This window comes from Lepidochelys olivacea (assembly GCF_965140295.1).
Source record: "Lepidochelys olivacea isolate rLepOli2 genome assembly, chromosome: 1".
Taxonomy (NCBI): Eukaryota; Metazoa; Chordata; order Testudines; family Cheloniidae; genus Lepidochelys; species Lepidochelys olivacea.
This window is the reverse complement of record NC_140411.1, coordinates 150,686,653-150,708,144: the sequence shown is the minus strand read 5'-3', so window position 1 is coordinate 150,708,144 and position 21,492 is coordinate 150,686,653. Positions and strand designations below refer to the sequence as shown.

General features: G+C 42.0%; 1 protein-coding gene across 3 annotated transcripts in view; it reads left to right on the top strand.

Moving 5' to 3' along the window:
* Window positions 1–21,492, top strand: part of DMD (dystrophin) — a gene marked incomplete at both ends in the record, with an annotated part of 1,846,964 nt that overhangs the window by 599,244 nt on the left and 1,226,228 nt on the right. For all 3 annotated transcript variants that reach the window (XM_084636024.1, XM_084636023.1, XM_084636025.1), the window contains one exon: window positions 15,202–15,377. In XM_084636024.1, coding sequence (XP_084492150.1) covers window positions 15,202–15,377 — 176 coding nt within the window. The remainder of the gene's footprint in view (window positions 1–15,201; window positions 15,378–21,492) is intronic.

The following is a 21,492-nucleotide window of genomic DNA, read 5'->3' as shown; positions in this document are numbered from 1 at the left end:
TCTACCCCACACTTACATAATCAGTTGCAACATACAGCCTAACTCCCTTCATGCCACATGTCAACAAAGCCCTCCCTGGATCTGCTGTGGGGAAGGTGACCTAGGCCAATCTGCTGTTGCTGGAAAAATTCCTTCCCAGCCCCCCCTAAAAAGGAGCTAGAGCAATGCCCACAGCAGGTCTTAACTAAAGCTGGTATTTCACTACCTAAAGGGGAGGGAGGGTGGGGGCTGCCTCAGCCTGCTCCATGTAAAAGGGGGCTTCACCACACTGAACTGCCCTTTTAAACCCTTCTACCCCTCCGGTTCCCAGGAATGAGTTAGTGTCGCCATGCTGGCCCTTTCTCCCCTTTTGCAGCAGTTTGACCTCTCTCCCCTCCTTCCCGCAGCCATAAAGAACTGTTCCCTTCATTTGTCCAGCCAGCCAAATTCCCCCTGGCTTTAAGGTGTGCTGTGATCATTTTGAAATTTTGGTTCTTCATTCTTAGTTTAAAAGGTGGCGGTTGTCTCCTCATCTCTTAACACTCCAATTCCCCCCACCCCTCCTGTCTCCCCTATAGACATTGATACTTTCATGTTTACAGGAATAAAAAACATGATGGACTTAATTTAGTCATCTATTCTGTAAGATCATGAATGGATAATACTCCTGCCCCCTCCCCACCCCAACATTGGGCCTGATCTTGCAAGCCTGCAACATGCAGAAGTCGAGTTTACTTCAGTGGAATTTCTGCGAGCTGAGGGCATGCAGGATCAGAAGCAATAAGAAGTAAATATTAACAAAAGATGCTTGATTTTTGTGTCATCTTCATTCAGCAACTACCACAGTTGCAACTGGTAGCTGTTGATTGTTCTTAAAAGAAGGCACCCAGGATAAAATTTTCAAAAGTACCTACATGCCTAAATCACTTTTTTCAAATGGAACTTGGACTGCTGAGTCACTTAAATACTTCTGTAACTTTTACCCACGGTATAATTATCGTGTGTTCACACTCATTGCACTGCACAAAAATCTAGTGCTGGGTGTGAAGAATTCAAGTAGTGTGTCTTAGTAAAATTCATTTCCCTGGTTAGCCAACAAGAAAACTACTGGTGAAAGTTTATGTTCTTAAAAGAAAATTAGACAATTAGCTGGGAGTTTGTAATCTGTTTAATCACAAGATGGGCATTAGGCAGCTCACTATAGTCTTCTCCATGTTGCAAGTTAATAAGAAAGTATATCCTGTTGTTAACTGAAGCTTTATGCAATTACTTCAATATTGACTACAATGGAACTTTATTTCTTTGGGGAAAAAAAAAACCCAAACCTTATGCTTCTAGTGGATGAATGATGATTTTTTTTTTATATTAGCTACTTGCCACAGTGTGAGATGTGCTCAATAAAAATTAACATATTAACAGAATAATAAATTAATTGAGGAAAAAACAGTTAGTTTAAAGTCAATGATGCACAGTAAGACACCCAAAAGTCAGATGAAGTGAAAGTTCGAGTGCACAACCTTACTTACAAACGTCTTCAATCTTCACTGTATGCACGCTAATGCAGTCTAATTACAAGGTCACATAATGTTTCACAAGAGAACACAGTACAATGCAATGCATTGTTTTCTCTTCATGTGTGGATCTAAGACATCTTGTGCTCCCTTAAAGTCTGTGAGCTAGAGTAAACTCAGGCTTATGATGCCAGGATAACTTCAGCTGTGGGGATTTTGTTCGTGGTGAGGGTTCAAGGGTAGAGGCTGTGTTTGCACAAAGTAGCCTCAGCATCATTTTCTCTTCTACCCTAACTGAAGGCCTTGGAGCAATTTAAATTTCAACCTAAATAAATAAATAAAAAGTCCTGCCCCTTCCTTCCCCCCAAAAGAAAAACAACAACAACAAGCAAACACATTTGTAGGAACAATAGGGAAGCTGGAATAGAGCAGGAAGGCTGCCTGTAAAGATCTGAAAGTTACACAAGGAGTGATGGGGATCAGATTTTGATGAAGATCTTCCCAATTCAGGATAAATGTGACTAATTATCTTCAATGTAAGTGTCACTTATAGATACCACATGATAGATAACAATGTAGTTAAACGTGAAGTCACGTTTGAAGAAAATCAGTTTGTGTGTTTCAAAGTTTGGCGCATTTAAAATCAGCAAGTCATGGGACAAATTTCACTTTTAGATAGACTCAGACCTTAAAGCCTGCTGTCATTCTAAATATTCAGGTTCTTCCACTTAGCTTTAAGACGAACTCAATTTTGCTGATTTTAAAGTTTCAGATCTGTTGTCTTGACATTGCTTGATTTTTTTGAGTCTCAGTGAGAGCTACAAAACAAGTCTTATTTGAAGATGATTGGCTCAGAAGTTATAAAGTCAATAAAGCAGCTCTGAAAAATGAGTATTTAACTAGATTATACATGCAAGTGCACTGTATTTCTTTTAAAATGCTTTTATAGTTATAGGCTGTGATAAAGCAAGGTATTCATATGGACAGACCCTTGCACCTGCACAGAGTCCTATTAACTCCAATTGGTCTTGCCCCATGGATTAGCCTACAGGATTGGGGCCTTCATGAGAAATATACTGTACTTGCTCAGTAGCTATTTTCAAATGTTTATAACTTTTTCAGAACAGTTTTTCAAACTGATCAAGGACAATAGTCTTCGCTGAGGGCTATAATCATGCCAAGTTTCAAACTTCAGCTATTTTTGCTGTAACTCTGCCTAAATTAGTGATGCTACTTAAGCAACATCTCCTCAGCCATTTTTTTTTTAATTGTGGAGGGGAACCCAACTGTGTCCTCCCAACCATTCCTTAAACATATTCATGCTTTTGATTAAAGACCAAATTACAGTTCCAACAGTGAAGGGAGGTTACAAGTATACCACAGCTGAGTGCATTGCCAGATGCCTACACTAATAAATAGTAGCATTAAAGTTGTTCTACAATACAAAAACAAACATGGTACTAAACTCCCAAAATATTACACGTGTACACGCATGTGCGCACACACAGTATATGCTTCCATAACAATGAAGTGGGGATTTGATGTTTTCCTACTCAAAAAGCAGGTGCACCTTTACTTTGCATACATTTTTAAGATAGGCCCACAGATATTATTCTGATAGAGTAGGTTGAACGCTTCTTTCTGTAATGCGTCATCTGACTCTTCCACACAGCTCTGACTCTGTAACAATGGGTTAAAAGTCCAAGCCATAGTTTCTCTTCTCAGTTTGACATCTGTACTTCAGGGGTTTAGAAAGACGACGAAGCTGTTCTGCATTTGGTTGGGACACCCTTGAATTAGTCATGGAGCAAACCACTTTAGTGATGAGATAAGTTATTCCTCTGGGGAAGAATATAAGAGTCATTTGTTGGTATGTAAGTAGAGTTTCTGAAAGTTCTTATCTGATTGAGAGTAGTAATATAAAAATGTATCTAACTAATCTTTCTGAACTTCAACATGACATTAAAATGGCCCTAGATACAAGTCCCAGCTTTCCTTAACTCCGACCCCCACACCATGTCGGTAATTAGACAATTATGAGCTCCAAATTAATAGTTCAGTTTTCTTTCAAAGCACATGTTTCACCTCTGTTTTTGTTGATTAAGCATATAAATATTTTTCACGGTTTGAAGATGTAAATCATCAGACCCCACAGCATTTTATGCATTGTGATCTGACATTTGTGAACATATGGTAATTACATGGCGTGCTTTGTTTAAAGCAGTTTCCAACCAGCAGCTGAAGCTGTTACTACTCTACAATTGGTTACAGGCTGGGGAAATATTTAGTAGAATACAGTTATGCTTTCTTCTTTGTCTTGCATTTTATTCCCTGTAAGCTGCAATTGATCTACGCATGGAACAATGACAGGATATGGCCTTAAGTTGTCAGAAACATCCTGATATTGATTTTGGGGTAAAACTTTCACCGAGTTTAGTAAGTGCGTTGCGTGTAGAGTGATGGCAGGGTATGGTCCCAAATGAACATGAGGACGAAACAATGATTTTGGGTGCTTTTAAATGACAGCTTTAAAATAACATGTGATCCCCTCATCTTTTCATCTGCAAACTTTATAAAACCTGAGATAGCAGAGGTTTGATCTGAATTTATTTATTTCAGAGCTGTGCAAGTTCATTTTAAAAAAAGTGTTAGTTTTTATAAAGTAGTATTTCATTTTAACTTGCTGCTTTATCATTGCTGTGATCTACTGTGTCATATCTGAGCACACTAAAGCCATGGCATGTAACCTAGGAGCCCAAGAGAGAAGCAATTTAAAAATATATACTTTGAAAGCAATTTAAGAAGTAAAATAAAAGGCTTGTCTTAAACAAGTCCTTTATAGCAGTTGTTCAGCACAGATATTTGCCAGGTGATAGTGCCAATATACCACCAATTCCAATAAATACACCACACTCAAATACAGCTAAAAAGGTCTCTGCTGCAATCTGTGCCAAATTGTTGGCACTCGCTTGAGTAAAGACCACAGAATTTTTCCCCTTGTAACTAAAAGCCTCTGATTGCCAGATGCTGGGACTGGACAAGAGTAGATGGATTACTGGATGATTGCCCTGTTCTGTTCATTCTGTTTGAAACACCTGGCATTGGCCACTGTTGGAACCAAAGATACTAGGTTAGATGGACCATTGGTCTGATTCAATATGGCCATCTTTATGTTCTTATGTAAAAATATGTTAACTGTTTGTTAGTTAAGAGAAAAAAAATACATTTAGCTTGGGGTTGCTAGAGGTTAAAGGCATGTAGCCCCCTTGCAGTTGTCCTACCTGTGCTAAATTATGTACAATAAGTAAAACAGATTACCAGTTTCATAAATAGAATGGAATTTCCCTTTCTCTCCCCGCTCCGACATAGATTGGACAAATAACAGTTGAATTTTCCCACTTCCTCAATGGAGGTGGGAGATTAGGCAGTTTTGGGAGGAATACTGTTTGGTTTTACTAATAGTATTTTATAAAAAGAGAATGACTGGTAACAAGTGTATGGCCTCTTCCTTATTACTCTGTTCCCTCCATGGGGAAAGACAGTGGGGTGGAGCTAAGGAAAGAAAAAGAGCGTCTGATATGCCGTATCTTTATAACTGATGGGAACACCAATATCCCAATAATTGGGATAGGAACTGTCATAAATATAAAGGGAAGGGTAAACCCCTTTGAAATCCCTCCTGGCCAGGGGAAAGCTCCTCTCACCTGTAAAGGGTTAAGAAGCTAAAGGTAACCTCGCTGGCACCTGACCAAAATGACCAATGAGGAGACAAGATACTTTCAAAAGCTGGGAGGAGGGAGAGAAACAAAGGGTTTGTGTGTCTGTCTGTAGTCGTCTTGGCCGGGGACAGAACAGGAATGGAGTCTTAGAACTTTTAGTAAGTAATCTAGCTAGGTATGTGTTAGATTATGATTTTTTTAAATGGCTGAGAAAAGAATTGTGCTGAATAGAATAACTATTTCTGTCTGTGTATCTTTTTTGTAACTTAAGGTTTTGCCTAGAGGGGTTCTCTATGTTTTTGAATCTAATTACCCTGTAAGATATATACCATCTTGATTTTACAGGGGGGATTTCTTTATTTCTATTTACTTCTATTTTTTATTAAAAGTCTTTGTAAAACACTGAATGCTTTTTCATTGTTCTCAGATCCAAGGGTTTGGGTTTGTGGTCACCTATGCAAATTGGTGAGGCTTTTTATCCAACATTTCCCAGGAAAGGGGGGGGTGCAAGTGTTGGGAGGATTGTTCATTGTTCTTAAGATCCAAGGGTCTGGGTCTGTAGTCACCTAGGCAAATTGGTGAGGCTTTTTACCAAACCTTGTCCAGGAAGTGGGGTGCAAGGTTTTGGGAAGTATTTTGGGGGGAAGGACGCGTCCAAACAGCTCTTCCCCAGTAACCAGTATTAGTTTGGTGGTGGTAGCGGCCATTCCAAGGATAACGGGGGTAATATTTTGTACCTTGGGGAAGTTTTGACCTAAGCTGGTAAAGATAAGCTTAGGAGGTTTTTCATGCAGGTCCCCACATCTGTACCCTAGAGTTCAGAGTGGGGGAGGAACCTTGACATGGTGGCACAGTGGTGGGATTAACCTGAAATCATTTAGAGATCCAGTTGAGATTTTTTGAACTAGAAATACAGATTTTAAAAAGGAATTTTTAGGAAGTCCAGAAGGCAGCTTTGAAACTGAAAGCAGCTTGGTTTCTCTCTGCTTTGTGGCCAAGCAGAGACAAAAGGGGATTATCTTGTGAATTGCAGGTTTTCTTTGCCTGGAGGCAGGGTACTTAACTCCTGCAGGGAAATTCACAGTCTTCCAACCCAGAGGTTTTTTTTTTTCTTTTCTTCCTAAAAGTAAATAGGGGGTGTGTGCTCTACCCATTTGCCTGGAGACAAAAGTGGCAGGGTTTTTTTTAGGATTTTGATTTTTTTTTGTTTTACAAGGAGCACAGGTTTGAAAAGAAATTTTTTTTCTTTGGGCTGGGTAAGCAGTTTTCCAAGTAGTTGGAGGTTTTTTGCTTTAATTTGGGCCCAGAGCAGAGACAAGGGAATTGTCTTTTTCTGTAGGCTGACAATCACTATCAGAGAATAGGTATTCTATTCCAGCACAGCAAAATTTTACAGCCAAGTTTTGTTTGTTTATTTCTAAACCTCGGGTGTAAAGTTAGTTAAAAACAGAGAGGTTAGAATGGCCAAATCCTCAGCTCGACTACAGCTGGAATTAGCCAAATTTCAGGCTGAGGAAAAACAAAGGGAACATGAAAGACAGATAGAACTCATGCAGCTGAAGAAGGAACAAGAAAGGGAGGCAGAACAACACCAAGAGGCTGCCCACAAGAGGGAAATGGAGGCAAGGAAGCATGTGGAGGAGGAGAGGGAAAAAGAGAGGAAGCATGTGGAGGAGATGGAGAGGATAAAGACCCAGCAGAATATACCAACAAACCCTAGCAATCCTTCTCCAGGTACCACTTCCCATCCCAGAAAGTTCCCCACCTACAAGGCAGGTGATGATACTGAGGCCTTCTTAGAAAACTTCGAAAGGGCCTGCCTTGGGTACAACATCTCTACTGACCAATACATGGTAGAGCTGAGGCCGCAGCTCAGTGGACCCTTAGCTGAGGTGGCAGCTGAAATGCCTAAAGAACACATGAACAAGTATGAACTGTTTAAATCCAAGGCGAGAGTCAGAATGGGGATAACACCCGAGCAGTCTCGTCGGAGGTTCAGAGCCCTAAGGTGGAAACCAGACATGTCATTTACCCGACATGCCTACCACATTGTAAAACATTGGGATGCCTGGATATCAGGAGCAAGTGTTGAATCTCCAGTAAATTTGCCCTTCCTAATGCAAATGGAACAATTCTTAGAGGGTGTTCCTGAGGAAATAGAAAGATACATCCTAGATGGGAAACCCAAAACTGTAATTGAGGCAGGAGAGATTGGAGCCAGATGGGTGGAGGTGGCAGAGAAGAAGAAAACTGGTCGCAGTTGGAGCGGAGACCAGAAGGGACCACCCCAGACCACACCCTATTACCGGGGGCCGCCCAAAGCCCCACCTACCTCCCAAAGAACCCTCCAGACCCCTTATCGTCCCACCACCCCGTTCTCCAGCAACCCTCCTCGCCCCAGTGACCCGTCAGCTGGACGATGTTTTAAGTGTAACGAGCTGGGGCATGTAAAGGCCAACTGCCCCAAGAACCCCAACAGATTACAGTTCATTGCACCGGAATCACACCAGAGGTCCACAGGCCCAGATACCTCCCAGATACCCTTGGAGCGGAGGGAAACTGTGAGTGTGGGTGGGAAGAAGGTCACCGCGTGGAGGGACACCGGAGCACAAGTGTCAGCTATCCATGCTTCCTTAGTGGACCCCAATTTAATCAACCCAGAGATCCAAGTGACGATTCAACCCTTCAAGTCCAACTCTTTCAATTTGCCTACAGCCAAGTTGCCTGTCCAGTACAAGGGCTGGTCAGGAATGTGGACTTTTGCAGTCTATGATGATTATCCCATCCCCATGCTGTTGGGGGAAGACTTGGCCAATCATGTGAAGCAGGCCAAGAGGGTGGGAATGGTCACCCGCAGCCAGGCTAAACAAGCCGTGAGGCCTAGCTCTGTTCCGGAAACTTCTATCAGGACCCAGTCAGAGGTGATGGACCTGGACCCCAGGCCAATGTCTGCAACAGCAGTAGTGGATCCAGTCCCAGAGACCCAGACGGAACCAGTCCCAGAACCGGAACCAGCCGAACAACCAACACCAGACCCCGTGTCAGCACTGAATCCAGTACTTGCAACCTCAACACCAGAGGGCCCCACCGAACCTGAACTGGCAGCAGCCGATAACCCGACCCAAGAGGCTCAGCCGGAGCCTGAATCCCAACATAGTGCACCAGCGGAGAGCGGTTCACAGTCAACAGAAACAGCTCCATCCCCTATATCGCTTCCAGAGGGACCAAGCCTAGGTCCACAATCCCATGAGGAACTGATGTCTCCAGCATCAAGGGAACAGTTCCAGACCAAACAGGAAGCAGATGAAAGCCTCCAGAGAGCTTGGACGGCGGCACGGAGCAACCCACCGCCTCTCAGCTCTTCTAATCGATCCAGGTTTGTTGTAGAAAGAGGACTTTTATACAAGGAAACTCTTTCTGGGGGACACCAGGAAGACTGGCATCCTCAGAGACAGTTGGTAGTTCCAACTAAATACCGGGCCAAGCTCTTGAGCTTAGCCCATGATCACCCTAGTGGCCATGCTGGGGTGAACAGGACCAAAGACCGTTTGGGGGGGTCATTCCACTGGGAGGGAATGGGCAAGGATGTTTCTACCTATGTCCAGTCTTGTGAGGTGTGCCAAAGAGTGGGAAAACCCCAAGACCAGGTCAAAGCTCCTCTCCAGCCACTCCCCATCATTGAAGTTCCATTTCAGCGAGTAGCTGTGGATATTCTGGGTCCTTTTCCGAAAAAGACACCCAGAGGAAAGCAGTACATACTGACTTTCATGGATTTTGCCACCCGATGGCCGGAAGCAGTAGCTCTAAGCAACACCAGGGCTAAAAGTGTGTGCCAGGCACTAGCAGACATTTTTGCCAGGGTAGGTTGGCCCTCCGACATCCTCACAGATGCAGGGACTAATTTCCTGGCAGGAACTATGGAAAACCTTTGGGAAGCTCATGGGGTAAATCACTTGGTTGCCACTCCTTACCATCATCAAACAAATGGCATGGTGGAGAAGTTTAATGGAACTTTGGGGGCCATGATACGTAAATTCGTAAATGAGCACTCCAATGATTGGGACCTAGTATTGCAGCAGTTGCTCTTTGCCTACAGAGCTGTACCACATCCCAGTTTAGGGTTTTCCCCATTTGAACTTGTATATGGCCGTGAGGTTAAGGGGCCATTGCAGTTGGTGAAGCAGCAATGGGAGGGATTTACACCTTCTCCAGGAACTAACATTCTGGACTTTGTAACCAACCTACAAACCACCCTCCGAACCTCTTTAGCCCTTGCTAGAGAAAACTTACAGGATGCTCAAAAAGAGCAAAAAGCCTGGTATGATAAACATGCCAGAGAGCGTTCCTTCAAAGTAGGAGACCAGGTCATGGTCTTAAAGGCGCTCCAGGCCCATAAAATGGAAGCATCGTGGGAAGGGCCATTCGTGGTCCAGGAGCGCCTGGGAGCTGTTAATTATCTCATAGCATTCCCCACCTCCAACCGAAAGCCTAAGGTGTATCATATTAATTCTCTAAAGCCCTTTTATTCCAGAGAATTAAAGGTTTGTCAGTTTACAGCCCAGGGAGGAGACGACGCTGAGTGGCCTGAAGGTGTCTACTATGAAGGGAAATGTGCTGGTGGTGTGGAAGAGGTGAACCTCTCCATGACCCTTGGGCGTATGCAGCGACAGCAGATCCAGGAGCTGTGCACTAGCTACGCGCCAACGTTCTCAGCCACCCCAGGACTGACTGAACGGGCATACCACTCCATTGACACAGGTAATGCTCACCCAATTAGGGTCCAACCTTACCGGGTGTCTCCTCAAGCTAAAACTGCTATAGAACGGGAGATCCAGGATATGTTACAGATGGGTGTAATCCGCCCCTCTGAAAGTGCATGGGCATCTCCAGTGGTTCTAGTTCCCAAACCAGATGGGGAAATACGTTTTTGCGTGGACTACCGTAAGCTAAATGCTGTAACTCGCCCAGACAACTATCCCATGCCACGCACAGATGAACTATTAGAGAAACTGGGAAGGGCCCAGTTCATCTCTACCTTGGACTTAACCAAGGGGTACTGGCAGGTACCGCTAGATGAATCTGCCAAGGAAAGGTCAGCCTTCATCACACATCTCGGGCTGTATGAATTTAATGTACTCCCTTTCGGGCTGCGAAATGCACCCGCCACTTTCCAAAGACTTGTAGATGGTCTCCTAGCGGGATTAGGAGAATATGCAGTCGCCTACCTTGACGATGTGGCCATATTTTCGGATTCCTGGGCAGACCACCTGGAACATCTACAAAAAGTCCTTGAGCGCATAAGGAAGGCAGGACTAACTGTTAAGGCTAAGAAGTGTCAAATAGGCCTAAACAGAGTGACTTACCTTGGACACCAGGTGGGTCAAGGAACTATCAGCCCCCTACAGGCCAAAGTGGATGCTATCCAAAAGTGGCCTGTCCCAAAGTCAAAGAAACAGGTTCAATCCTTCTTAGGCTTGGCCGGTTATTACAGACGATTTGTACCGCACTACAGCCAAATCGCTGCCCCACTGACAGACCTAACCAAAAAGAAACAGCCAAATGCTGTTCAGTGGACCGGAAAGTGTCAGAAGGCCTTTAACAAGCTTAAAGCGACACTCATGTCTGACCCTGTACTAAGGGCCCCAGACTTTGACAAACCGTTCCTAGTAACCACAGATGCATCCGAGCGTGGTGTGGGAGCAGTTTTAATGCAGAAAGGACCTGATCAAGAATTCCACCCTGTAGTGTTTCTCAGCAAAAAACTGTCTGAGAGGGAAAGCAACTGGTCAGTCACTGAAAAAGAATGTTATGCCATTGTCTACGCTCTGGAAAAGCTACGCCCATATGTTTGGGGACGGCGTTTCCACCTGCAAACCGACCATGCTGCACTAAAGTGGCTTCACACCGTCAAAGAAACTAACAGAAAACTTCTTCGGTGGAGTTTAGCTCTCCAAGATTTTGATTTCGACATCCAACACATCTCAGGAGCTTCTAACAAAGTGGCTGATGCACTCTCCCGTGAAAGTTTCCCAGAATCAACTGGTTAAAATCGTCCTTGAGATATGGAAAATATTGTTAGTCTTTATGTACTTGGTAGTATATTTAGAGATGCATGTGTCTTATTAACTCTGTTTTCCTAGAGCTCCAGGAAGAAATCCCAGCCAGTGTTTCACCCTAGCTGAGATTTGGGGGGCGTGTCATAAATATAAAGGGAAGGGTAAACCCCTTTGAAATCCCTCCTGGCCAGGGGAAAGCTCCTCTCACCTGTAAAGGGTTAAGAAGCTAAAGGTAACCTCGCTGGCACCTGACCAAAATGACCAATGAGGAGACAAGATACTTTCAAAAGCTGGGAGGAGGGAGAGAAACAAAGGGTTTGTGTGTCTGTCTGTAGTCGTCTTGGCCGGGGACAGAACAGGAATTGAGTCTTAGAACTTTTAGTAAGTAATCTAGCTAGGTATGTGTTAGATTATGATTTTTTTAAATGGCTGAGAAAAGAATTGTGCTGAATAGAATAACTATTTCTGTCTGTGTATCTTTTTTGTAACTTAAGGTTTTGCCTAGAGGGGTTCTCTATGTTTTTGAATCTAATTACCCTGTAAGATATATACCATCTTGATTTTACAGGGGGGATTTCTTTATTTCTATTTACTTCTATTTTTTATTAAAAGTCTTTGTAAAACACTGAATGCTTTTTCATTGTTCTCAGATCCAAGGGTTTGGGTTTGTGGTCACCTATGCAAATTGGTGAGGCTTTTTATCCAACATTTCCCAGGAAAGGGGGGGTGCAAGTGTTGGGAGGATTGTTCATTGTTCTTAAGATCCAAGGGTCTGGGTCTGTAGTCACCTAGGCAAATTGGTGAGGCTTTTTACCAAACCTTGTCCAGGAAGTGGGGTGCAAGGTTTTGGGAAGTATTTTGGGGGGAAGGACGCGTCCAAACAGCTCTTCCCCAGTAACCAGTATTAGTTTGGTGGTGGTAGCGGCCATTCCAAGGATAACGGGGGTAATATTTTGTACCTTGGGGAAGTTTTGACCTAAGCTGGTAAAGATAAGCTTAGGAGGTTTTTCATGCAGGTCCCCACATCTGTACCCTAGAGTTCAGAGTGGGGGAGGAACCTTGACAGGAACATACTCTTCTTTAATTGGGATCTTCAGGGAGCTTTGTGCAATGTATGACAAATTGCTATACATTTATATAGCATCATAACTTTTTGGAGATTGAGACACAGATCCCTGCCCCTGGGAATAGGAGAACACCGATAACAAGGGGATGAACATGGCTTAAAAACCCTAGATCTTCATGCAGCAGTGCTACTTTGGCTACCTTGCCAGACCTTATCTTTATATTCTGCTACAGCTCCATGAACCATCAGCTGGTCTAGGAGACATCCAACTCCCTTACACATCAGCTAGCAGGAACAAGGAAGAAATGTGCCTTCTCTGCTTGATTGACGGACTGGGCAGGACACTTCCCTGCTTCAATGAGAACCTGTGTAATGGCATGAAGTGATATTAATTTAGATGGAATATAGGGGCCCACAGAGTCAGTGGTGTTAACGTGACCCCCAAACTGTCCAATATGAAACAGTACTTGGGGTTTGGTATACAGAGAGCTCAGCCTGCTTAGTACCATGGCAATCACAGCATTTAATTTTCTTTTCACCTTTTATTAAAGATATAGAAAACAGCTACATCATTGGAACTGTGAAGTATTAAGGGTCTTTCATTTTAACAGCATCCCTTGCTGTTCCCTTTCCTTTTAGCTGGAGAGAGTCTTTAGGAAGAAAGAGAGAGGGAAAAAAGCCTGTCTGACGGTCTCTTAGGTGGGGAATAACTACCCTTTTGGGAAAAGGAGAAGTTGTTAGTTGAGATGGAGTGGAGCAGCTGTGGCTGCTGTTAGTCTGATCCCATTTTCTAGAACACGATAGAAGGGCATGTCTTCATGTACAACACTACATCGGCATGGCTGTACCAGAGCTGTCGCATTGTCATAGCGCTTTAGTGAAGATGCGGCTAAGGTGAGAGGAGAGCTTTTCCTGCCGGCATAGTTACTCCACCTCCCCAAGAGGTAGTAACTGTGCAAGCAGGACAAGCTCTCCTGTCGTCATAGCACTGTCTACATGGGGTAGGCAGTGGGGGGTTAGGTCGGTGTAACTACACCACCAAGGGGTTGGATTTTTCACTCCCTTGAGCAACATAGTCATACCGATATAAATCTGTATTGTAGACCTCGCCTAGGGCAAATGCGCACACCAGGGGAGAGACAAGAACAGCAAAAGTAGAAAATGCAGCTTCTGTTTCTGGCATTGACTTTCATTTGCAAAGTCACTGCTAGAGAAATACAGGCCCAGCACGGTCTTATCAGCCAGCCTGAGACCTGGCAAACTTGTACCAGCATCGGGTTGTTTAGGACAGCACTTTTAGCTACTTTTCTGGTCACAGACTTACAGCAGTGTCGCAAAATATATCCTTCTGGCCATCTAAGACAGACAATGGTTAGACAGAAGGCAAAAGGAGAGGGAGAGAAAAGAAATAAAGTGGGGAAGGAAAAGGACTCATGAGTGGGGCAGGGTAAAAGTCTGACTTCCCTGGTGATGGTGGAATTCAGCTGCAGCCAGTGGGGAGAGGGTGATGTCATCAGGTCTGGTCTAGTCAGGACATTCTTAGGTGAATGGGTGAAGAAGGTGAGGGGTCACAGGAAACAGTGAGAGAGGCAACCATAGTGATGAAGCTTGCTCTAGTCACCAGTTTTTCTCTCCAAAGTCTCTTATTTTAAGGATCCCCTCATTTTATCACCCACTTAGGCCTAATTTCTGACCCACCAATTCTGGGTCATTGATTTCCGGTCTCTCACTGTTCTTACCAGGCATAATCTTAACACAGTCCTTGAATTATAGCAATAGGTCTATTTTGTTGGGAGTAATTCAGTCTCTTCTCTTTCTCTTGTGTGTGTGTGTCCCTTTTCCCATCAACTTTTGTTATTATATGTTACTGTGGCATTTTAGAATTTACACTTATTTTTCACAGTTGAGCTTATACTTAGGGTAAATTTGTAAACCCAATTATTACAACAATGGGTCCAAATATCAAGAGCTTAATCATTCCAAAAGCTGCATAAGCACACAAAACTCCTGTTGAAATCACTGATAGGAAGACCTATCCGTGACCTTAAGTATCTCTGTATTCCCTCTCCAGCTGAAGTGGGCAGCATGTATTTTCTAAACTCACCTGTTTGCATGTAGCTGTATTTCAGACCTGTGCAGTACCTGTATTCAACCGTATTCAATAAACTAATCTCCAGTTTTATATTTGTAAACATTAGTGGGACTTATGATCCCATTAATCTTAGATTCTAATTATGGAAACATAGTCAGTCATACATTTACTCGCATCACAGTAAATATTTTCCAAGCTAAGATTTCTTGTAAATTAGTTAATGGCTCTTTGCCACAAATATGTTTTAATTGTCATGAATTAAATATCAATTTGAAAACGATAATAAGCAGTAAAAAAAAAAAAGAATAATAGGCAGTAAATCTTATCAAAGTCAAATAAATATACTCCTGGTCAGTTCTCAAGAAATAAATATTTAAAATGAAGGAACCAACTTTTTTAGCTTATTATAAAATGTTACTGTTTCATGAGAAAAACTATATATATATATAAAAACAATTATATAATATTTCTGTAGTTTTTCTCATGAAACAGGCTTTAGCTTTTTCTCCTTTGTTCATTTGACATGATTTATAAAGCACCAATAAATACATTCTACTTAGGATTCCTTCTGATTTTGATATTGACTTTCCTAGATGTCTTATTCGCATAGCATGAGTCAGATAAAACAATTTGGTTTGAGTTCAATACAGTGTTGTTTTGTTCTGAAGGTCAACCCAGGATCAGACAGGAGCAGTTTCTCATTATTTCCTGTTGGCACTCCAGTCTTTTTTGAAGTCTTTCAAGCATTGTGTGACCTCTGTTTCAATACGTCTCACAGATTTCACAGGCTGTCACTGCCACTCAGACATCACTAACACAGACAACTGTAATGGAAACTGTAACTATGGTGACCACCAGAGAACAAATCCTGGTTAAGCATGCTAAAGAAGAACTCCCACCACCTCCACCACAGAAGAAGAGGCAGATCCTAGTGGATTCAGAAATTAGGAAGAGGTGAGAAGTACTAAAGGGTTGGGAAAGATCAGTGATAAAGTTTGGATAAGACTGCAAAGATTAACTACTGTCATTTGAATGTTTGCATAATTTGGGGAAGGGGGTTTCTGTGGAAAAAACATTCAATATGCCTGTAGTATTGTAATTAATTAGTACCGTTGTTTTTATCAGGCTGATTATGAAGTAGTTTGTACAAGTAGTTCCAACAAATTACTATGATATTGTACTGAATATTTAATAGGTATTATGCTAATATTAAAGTAATATTATTTTGTTAAGTCAAAGAACCACCACAGATGATAATTTGTAGTACAAGCATGACATTTTCTATACTTAGTGTGGTTCTGTTCTGAAAAGAGTCCTTAGAAATGGCATTGTGGCATTCCACATCAATTGTGGCTCAAAACTTTGAGGAAAAAAACCCTTTAGTTTAAAAAAAAAAAAAAATTCCATGTTATAGTCCTGCAAACTCAGGCTGGAATCTGAAAAATCAGGTTTTATTCTTTTATTCTTTCTGCATCATTGTAGTAATATAGGTCTACAAGGCAAAATGTTGCCCTCAGTCGCACCTGTGCAATCTCATTGTCTTTAGGGTTTGCCTATGTATCCCAGGTGTAACTGAGGGCAGGTTTGGGCACTTCAGTTGGAACTAAGGGTCTTATCCAACACTCATTGAAATCAGTGGAAAGGTTCCCAGTTACTTCAGTAGGCATTGGATCAGGCTTTGTGTTAACAATTGTGTAGATGAAGAAAGTGAAGGAATAGACTTAATACTCTCATACTGTGTGTGCATTGCAAACCTAAAACTTATTTTTGTCACAAAGATAAGCAGTATGATTCTGAATCCTGCAGGAAATTCAGAGACGGTCCAGAAACTCAAAGTCCACTAGGTTGCAAGCCTGTCTAAAGGTGCTCAGATATAGAAAACTTCAAGATAGATTTATCTATTGAATAAAAAGGTACCGTTGTTGCAGTCACATTGTGTTCGTTCTTGAAGAGAATGTTTATGCTGTTCCTTCTTTTGCAAAATGTTTTTCGGTACTATTAGATTCCTTCACTGAAATACTAAAATACATTTTTATGAAGATAAAATATACCCAATATTTGTGATCTGTCTTGTTAGATTGAAACCATTGTGTCCTAAGACATATGTGCAAAAGCAAGGTTAATTAGAGAAAAACTTTCCTGTACTTTGACGTCTAGTATCTTCTGAAGATATTTGAAAATTGTTCTTTTCATGGGTCCCAGATATCCATGAAATGACAATGGAATGATGATAAATGAGATAAATTAGTTTAGGTCAGGGGTTCTCAAACTTCATTGCACTGTGACCCTCTTCTGTGACAACAAAAAATACTACAGGGCCCCAGGAGTGGGGACCGAAACCTGAGCTCATCCAAGTCCCTCCATCTGGGGAGCGGCGGGAGAGCCAAAGCCCCACCTCCTCGGGCCAGGGGGCCAAAGCTGAAGCCCAAGGGCTTCAGCCCCAAGCAGGGGGCCTGCAACCTGAGCCCTGCCACCCAGGGCTGAAGCCCTTGAGCTTGAGTTTGACTTTGGCACCGGGCCCCAGCAAGTCTAAGCCAGCCCTGGCGACCCCATCAGAATGGAGTTGCGACCAGTGATGAGCTGCCAGAAGCTGAAGAACTGGTTCCTTTAGTTGCTCCGTGCCTTCGGCAGCAATTCGGCTTTGGGTCCTTCACTCGTTCCGGGTCTTCGGCGGCACTGAAGGACCCGCTACCGAAGTGCTGCCGAAGGCCCACCGTGCTGCCGGGTGAGTAAAAATTCTTCATGGGAGCCTCCCCAGCTGCGAGCTCATGCAGGACATACAGGACGGGAGCTCAGGCGGGACGGCCGCCCCTTTAACAACTGGTTCCAAACCGGCTTCAAAATTTAACAACCGGTTCACATGAACTGGTGTGAACTGGCTCCAGCTCACCACTGGTTGCGACCCACAGTTTGAGAACCACTGGTTTATTTTAATAATGGATCCTAACTTGTTAAAGTCAAACGAGCGGTGCTGAAAAGGGCATTCTTTTCTGAATCACAAAGCTCTTGCATCTGCTCTCTGAACCGTTTGAAGACTTTATTTTCATGTGCTCATTACTATTAATAATTTAGTAGTGACCAAACATTTTAATCAGCACAGAGGCCCCATTGTGTTGGATACTGTATGAACATATGAGAATTACAGGAAATACTGGAATTATTTAATTCTGAAATTGAGAAAACAAAGAAATTAATTAAAAATTCCTTTATTTCTGGAAAAAAAAATTCTTGTACCTTTCACTTTCTGTCTGTCTGCCTGTTTTTTTCCCAAACTGAATGGTTAAGGAGTTCTCAATCTCAATATGAAGTAAGAAGACTTCTGTTCCTACAGAGACCATCATTTGGGCTAAACAGAGCACCAGTAACCAAGGGACACTTTCCCATCATAAATACTGTAGATCTCCAAGATTAAATGGGCCTCTTTACTAATTTATAGCTATGAACCAAGGTTGCAAGCCATTACATACACAGTATTGGTCCATATTTTTCTTTCCTATTAGCATTCTCTTGATCTCTAATAGCGAGCGTTGAATTGATTAGGACATGCAGACTATGTAGCTGAAGTCAGTGTTTAGGGAAATTATCCCAGAGCAGGAATTTAAATGTTAGCTGGATTATAACAACTGTTTATGTGTGGAAGCATCTAGTATTACACTAACTGAAAATTATAAAGGGGAGTACTGCTTGTCAACTATGGCCTCTTAAACTAGCTAAAGTATTGAAGCTGACAGGGATACATATTAAAATGATTAATATTTATAAAGAAAACAGGAAATGTTATCGAATTATGAATTGACAAACTATGATAACTTGCAGGCATGGTGCCAGTTCTACAATAAACAGTGTAGTTTATTGATGTATTTTGACAGTAATAAACTAGATTTTTTTTGTTTTGTTTTTTGTTCGTTGAGAGCAGGAGGGGAGTTATCTGTATGTTGCCCTCTCAGCTATATCACTACAGTTTAACCTTTGAAAAACAAATTTGAGAAATTCTGTTCTGTATGTTTTATCTTTTGTTTTTTAAAAAGGAATATATCAGAGTCTAATATATAGTCCTGGAGATATTCTGTAGCTCTCATCTCAAATCATGCCCTAGCATAATTTTAGATAAGATAGAGAGAGTGCATTTCAGAATAAATGTACTGTGGTTTCTCATACATACCTGGGGCCAATGTCTTTTCCATTAGTAAACAGATGATTTTTTAATTGTGATCCGATTAGTTTTGAGTTGACACAAACTTAAGTACTTTGCTCCTGCTGAGACAGAGTCCATGTTTATTAACCATGCATTGGTATTGTCTCTCTTGATAATTAATGGTAGAAATATAATTGAGATATGGAGGAGAGAAAACAGAAAATCTAGTATTCATTATTTTAATATCTTTAACATGATCTACATTGCTTTCAAACTTTTTTTCTACATTGGTTTCTAGGTATATTTTTATGAATGGTAGTTATTACTACATAGTCCCTGGACAAATATTATGTGGGCTCTCATTCAGCATAACTGTGCACTAGTGGCCTTTTAGTGGACTACCTGTATGACACGGACCTCTGGTTGATGAGTAGGAGACCTAGAACTTGCCCACTGATGTACAGCTAGAGGTTGATGGCCTGTGATTGGGTTACCATGTGGGTAGAGGTTGTCCTCTGGCATTTCTACTCGCACTGCCACTAACAAACCCCCTTCCCTTCTTTCCTTCCTTTATATTCCACAAGAGTGTGCCAGAGGAGGAGAACCAGTCAGGAAGCAGCTTTGGAAAAAAGTTGAGAAGACAGGGAAATGAGCTTCAGACAGAAAGAATAATGGTTACTGCTTTGTTGTTTCAGAAGATAAGCAAGATTGTTTCCCACCAAAATCCCCCAGTGTCTCCTGATCAGCATTACTGATTGTTTGGTTAAATCCTGGGCCCACTGAAGTCAGTAGGATTTTTGCTGTTGAATTCCTGGTTGCAGTGAAGTCTAACCTGTGCCTCTATAGGGAATAAAATAAAAAGCATGCAAACTTAATTGCTAATAGAGCGTAAAAGCACACTGTACACTGTTACACAGACCAGCTATAGTAAATGGGAAAGTGTGATGTTATATGGCTTCAACCTACTGAACTGAAACTCCATATACATCTAATAATGGGGAAGAGAAGTCTCAAAAGTCTGGACACTTATCCAAAATATCTGAACCAGTTGAGGACCAGGCCCCATTTCCATCCAAACCTACCTTGTATTGTCTTCTGGTGAGGAAGGACTGGTGGCCTGCTACCTGTTTCCATACTCCCTGGTATCTTTGGTCGATCAGCTATTCTCTTGGATTCACCTTTAGGATAGAGGATGATCAGTGACCTCAGGAAACGCATCTCATTTCTTTGAGTATATTTTTCTTAGGAGTAGCCATCTCTCTCTCTCTCTCTCTCTCTCACACACACACACACACACACACTGCAGCAGGGAGAAATAAGTCTCATCTGTGTCCCCAGTTACAGATTCTGACATCTTGGCACCTTAGTTTGGCCCTCCCCTGAGCAGCAGTACAGGGTGGGGTATCTTAGGTGCCTCAGACATTTTTCAGTTCCCAGGGCCACCTATGGTCAATACCAGATGCTTCAGAAGAAGTTATAAGAGCCCTATAGTAGGCAGGTGTGGGCTATTCTGCCCCTCCCCCTTCCCTATTTGGTCTTATCCTGGTCTCTAATAGTTAGACTGGCTTAAACCCTGAAGCATTAAGTTTAATCTTTTTTTCAAAAAAATCAAGTGGATGATGACTGGATATTCTTTATCCATATAAATGTTCAATCTCAAATTTAATCTTGCTAAAATGTCCAGTCCCTTATTGCTAAATTCTTGTCATCTTTGACTTCCACTGGCAATGAATTCTGCAATCTAGAATTTGTCACCTTTTCATTTCATTGACTGTCCCCTTGTTCTTTTGCCATGAGATCAAGAACATCTGTCTGTTCCCCTAGCTCTCTCCTTTATACCATGTATTATTCTATATATGTTCACCAAGTTTTCACAGGGGGTCATTTATTAAAAGAAAGAGCTAGAAAAGAGTCTTCAAGAGTTAGAGGTTTGTGTTGGGCTGAAAAAAGCAGCCAGACATTGAGTGCTTATCTGAAATTTCTGAAGGTGCATAACCATATTGTGTTACTTTCCTCCATTTGCCATACAAATGTGTCCCGTTTCCTTGGGTGGCGTGTTCTTGGGAATAGTACTTCCCAACTGACTCAGCCTCTCTTCTGCTCTTCTAAAGCTTTATAAAATATTGTTGGTTTCAAAAAAATAAAAAAGTATATTTAAAATGAAGAATCAACCTGCACTGGTGAAAGAGTGGAGATTAGAGATGATTGTGCTCTAGAGTTCCTTTCAATTTTTTTTTTTTAATTTTTAAATTTATATTATTTTTAAAAGAGTAGAAGGTTTCTTTTTAAAAAATAAAATCATGAAGCTGCAGCTCAGGGTCTCCTTGCAGATGAGTTGAGTGTCTCAGTTTCAAGGAGGAAGAATGGGAAGCTTGGCTGCTCCATGAATGCTGCATTTGTGAATTGTGGTGGAGTTGGCTGCCCATCTGTTCCTTTGATAGAAGATACTGCTGGTGGTAGTGATAATAATATCTAGCTTTTATATGCACTGTTCTGAAAGCACTTTACAAAGGAGGTCAGTATCATTATCTCCATATGGGGCAACTGAGGCACACGGAAAGTGCCAGTGTCCTGCTGCCACTCTGTCAAAGTTGGGAATTGAATCCAGGTCTCCTGAATCCCAGTCCAGTGCTCTATCCATTATGCTATAAAATGTGTTCTGGTTAATAGGCTGTGGTGTCTCCCCTTTATCCCCAAAAACCTGCTGCTAGGACACATTTGGAGAGAGGTGTGGGTGTCCTTTAACTGACTAATTTATAACCCAAGAATGATTTGGTTTAGATCCAAGGATGTGAAATGTTCTGTTGTGGTTGACAGGGAGATTCTTTCTTTAAAAAGAAATGACCTGTCCTTATGAAAACAAAACAGACAGACTGGGGTCAAAAACATACATTAAAAACAGTTAATAGAAATAATTGACTATTGTCAGACAAA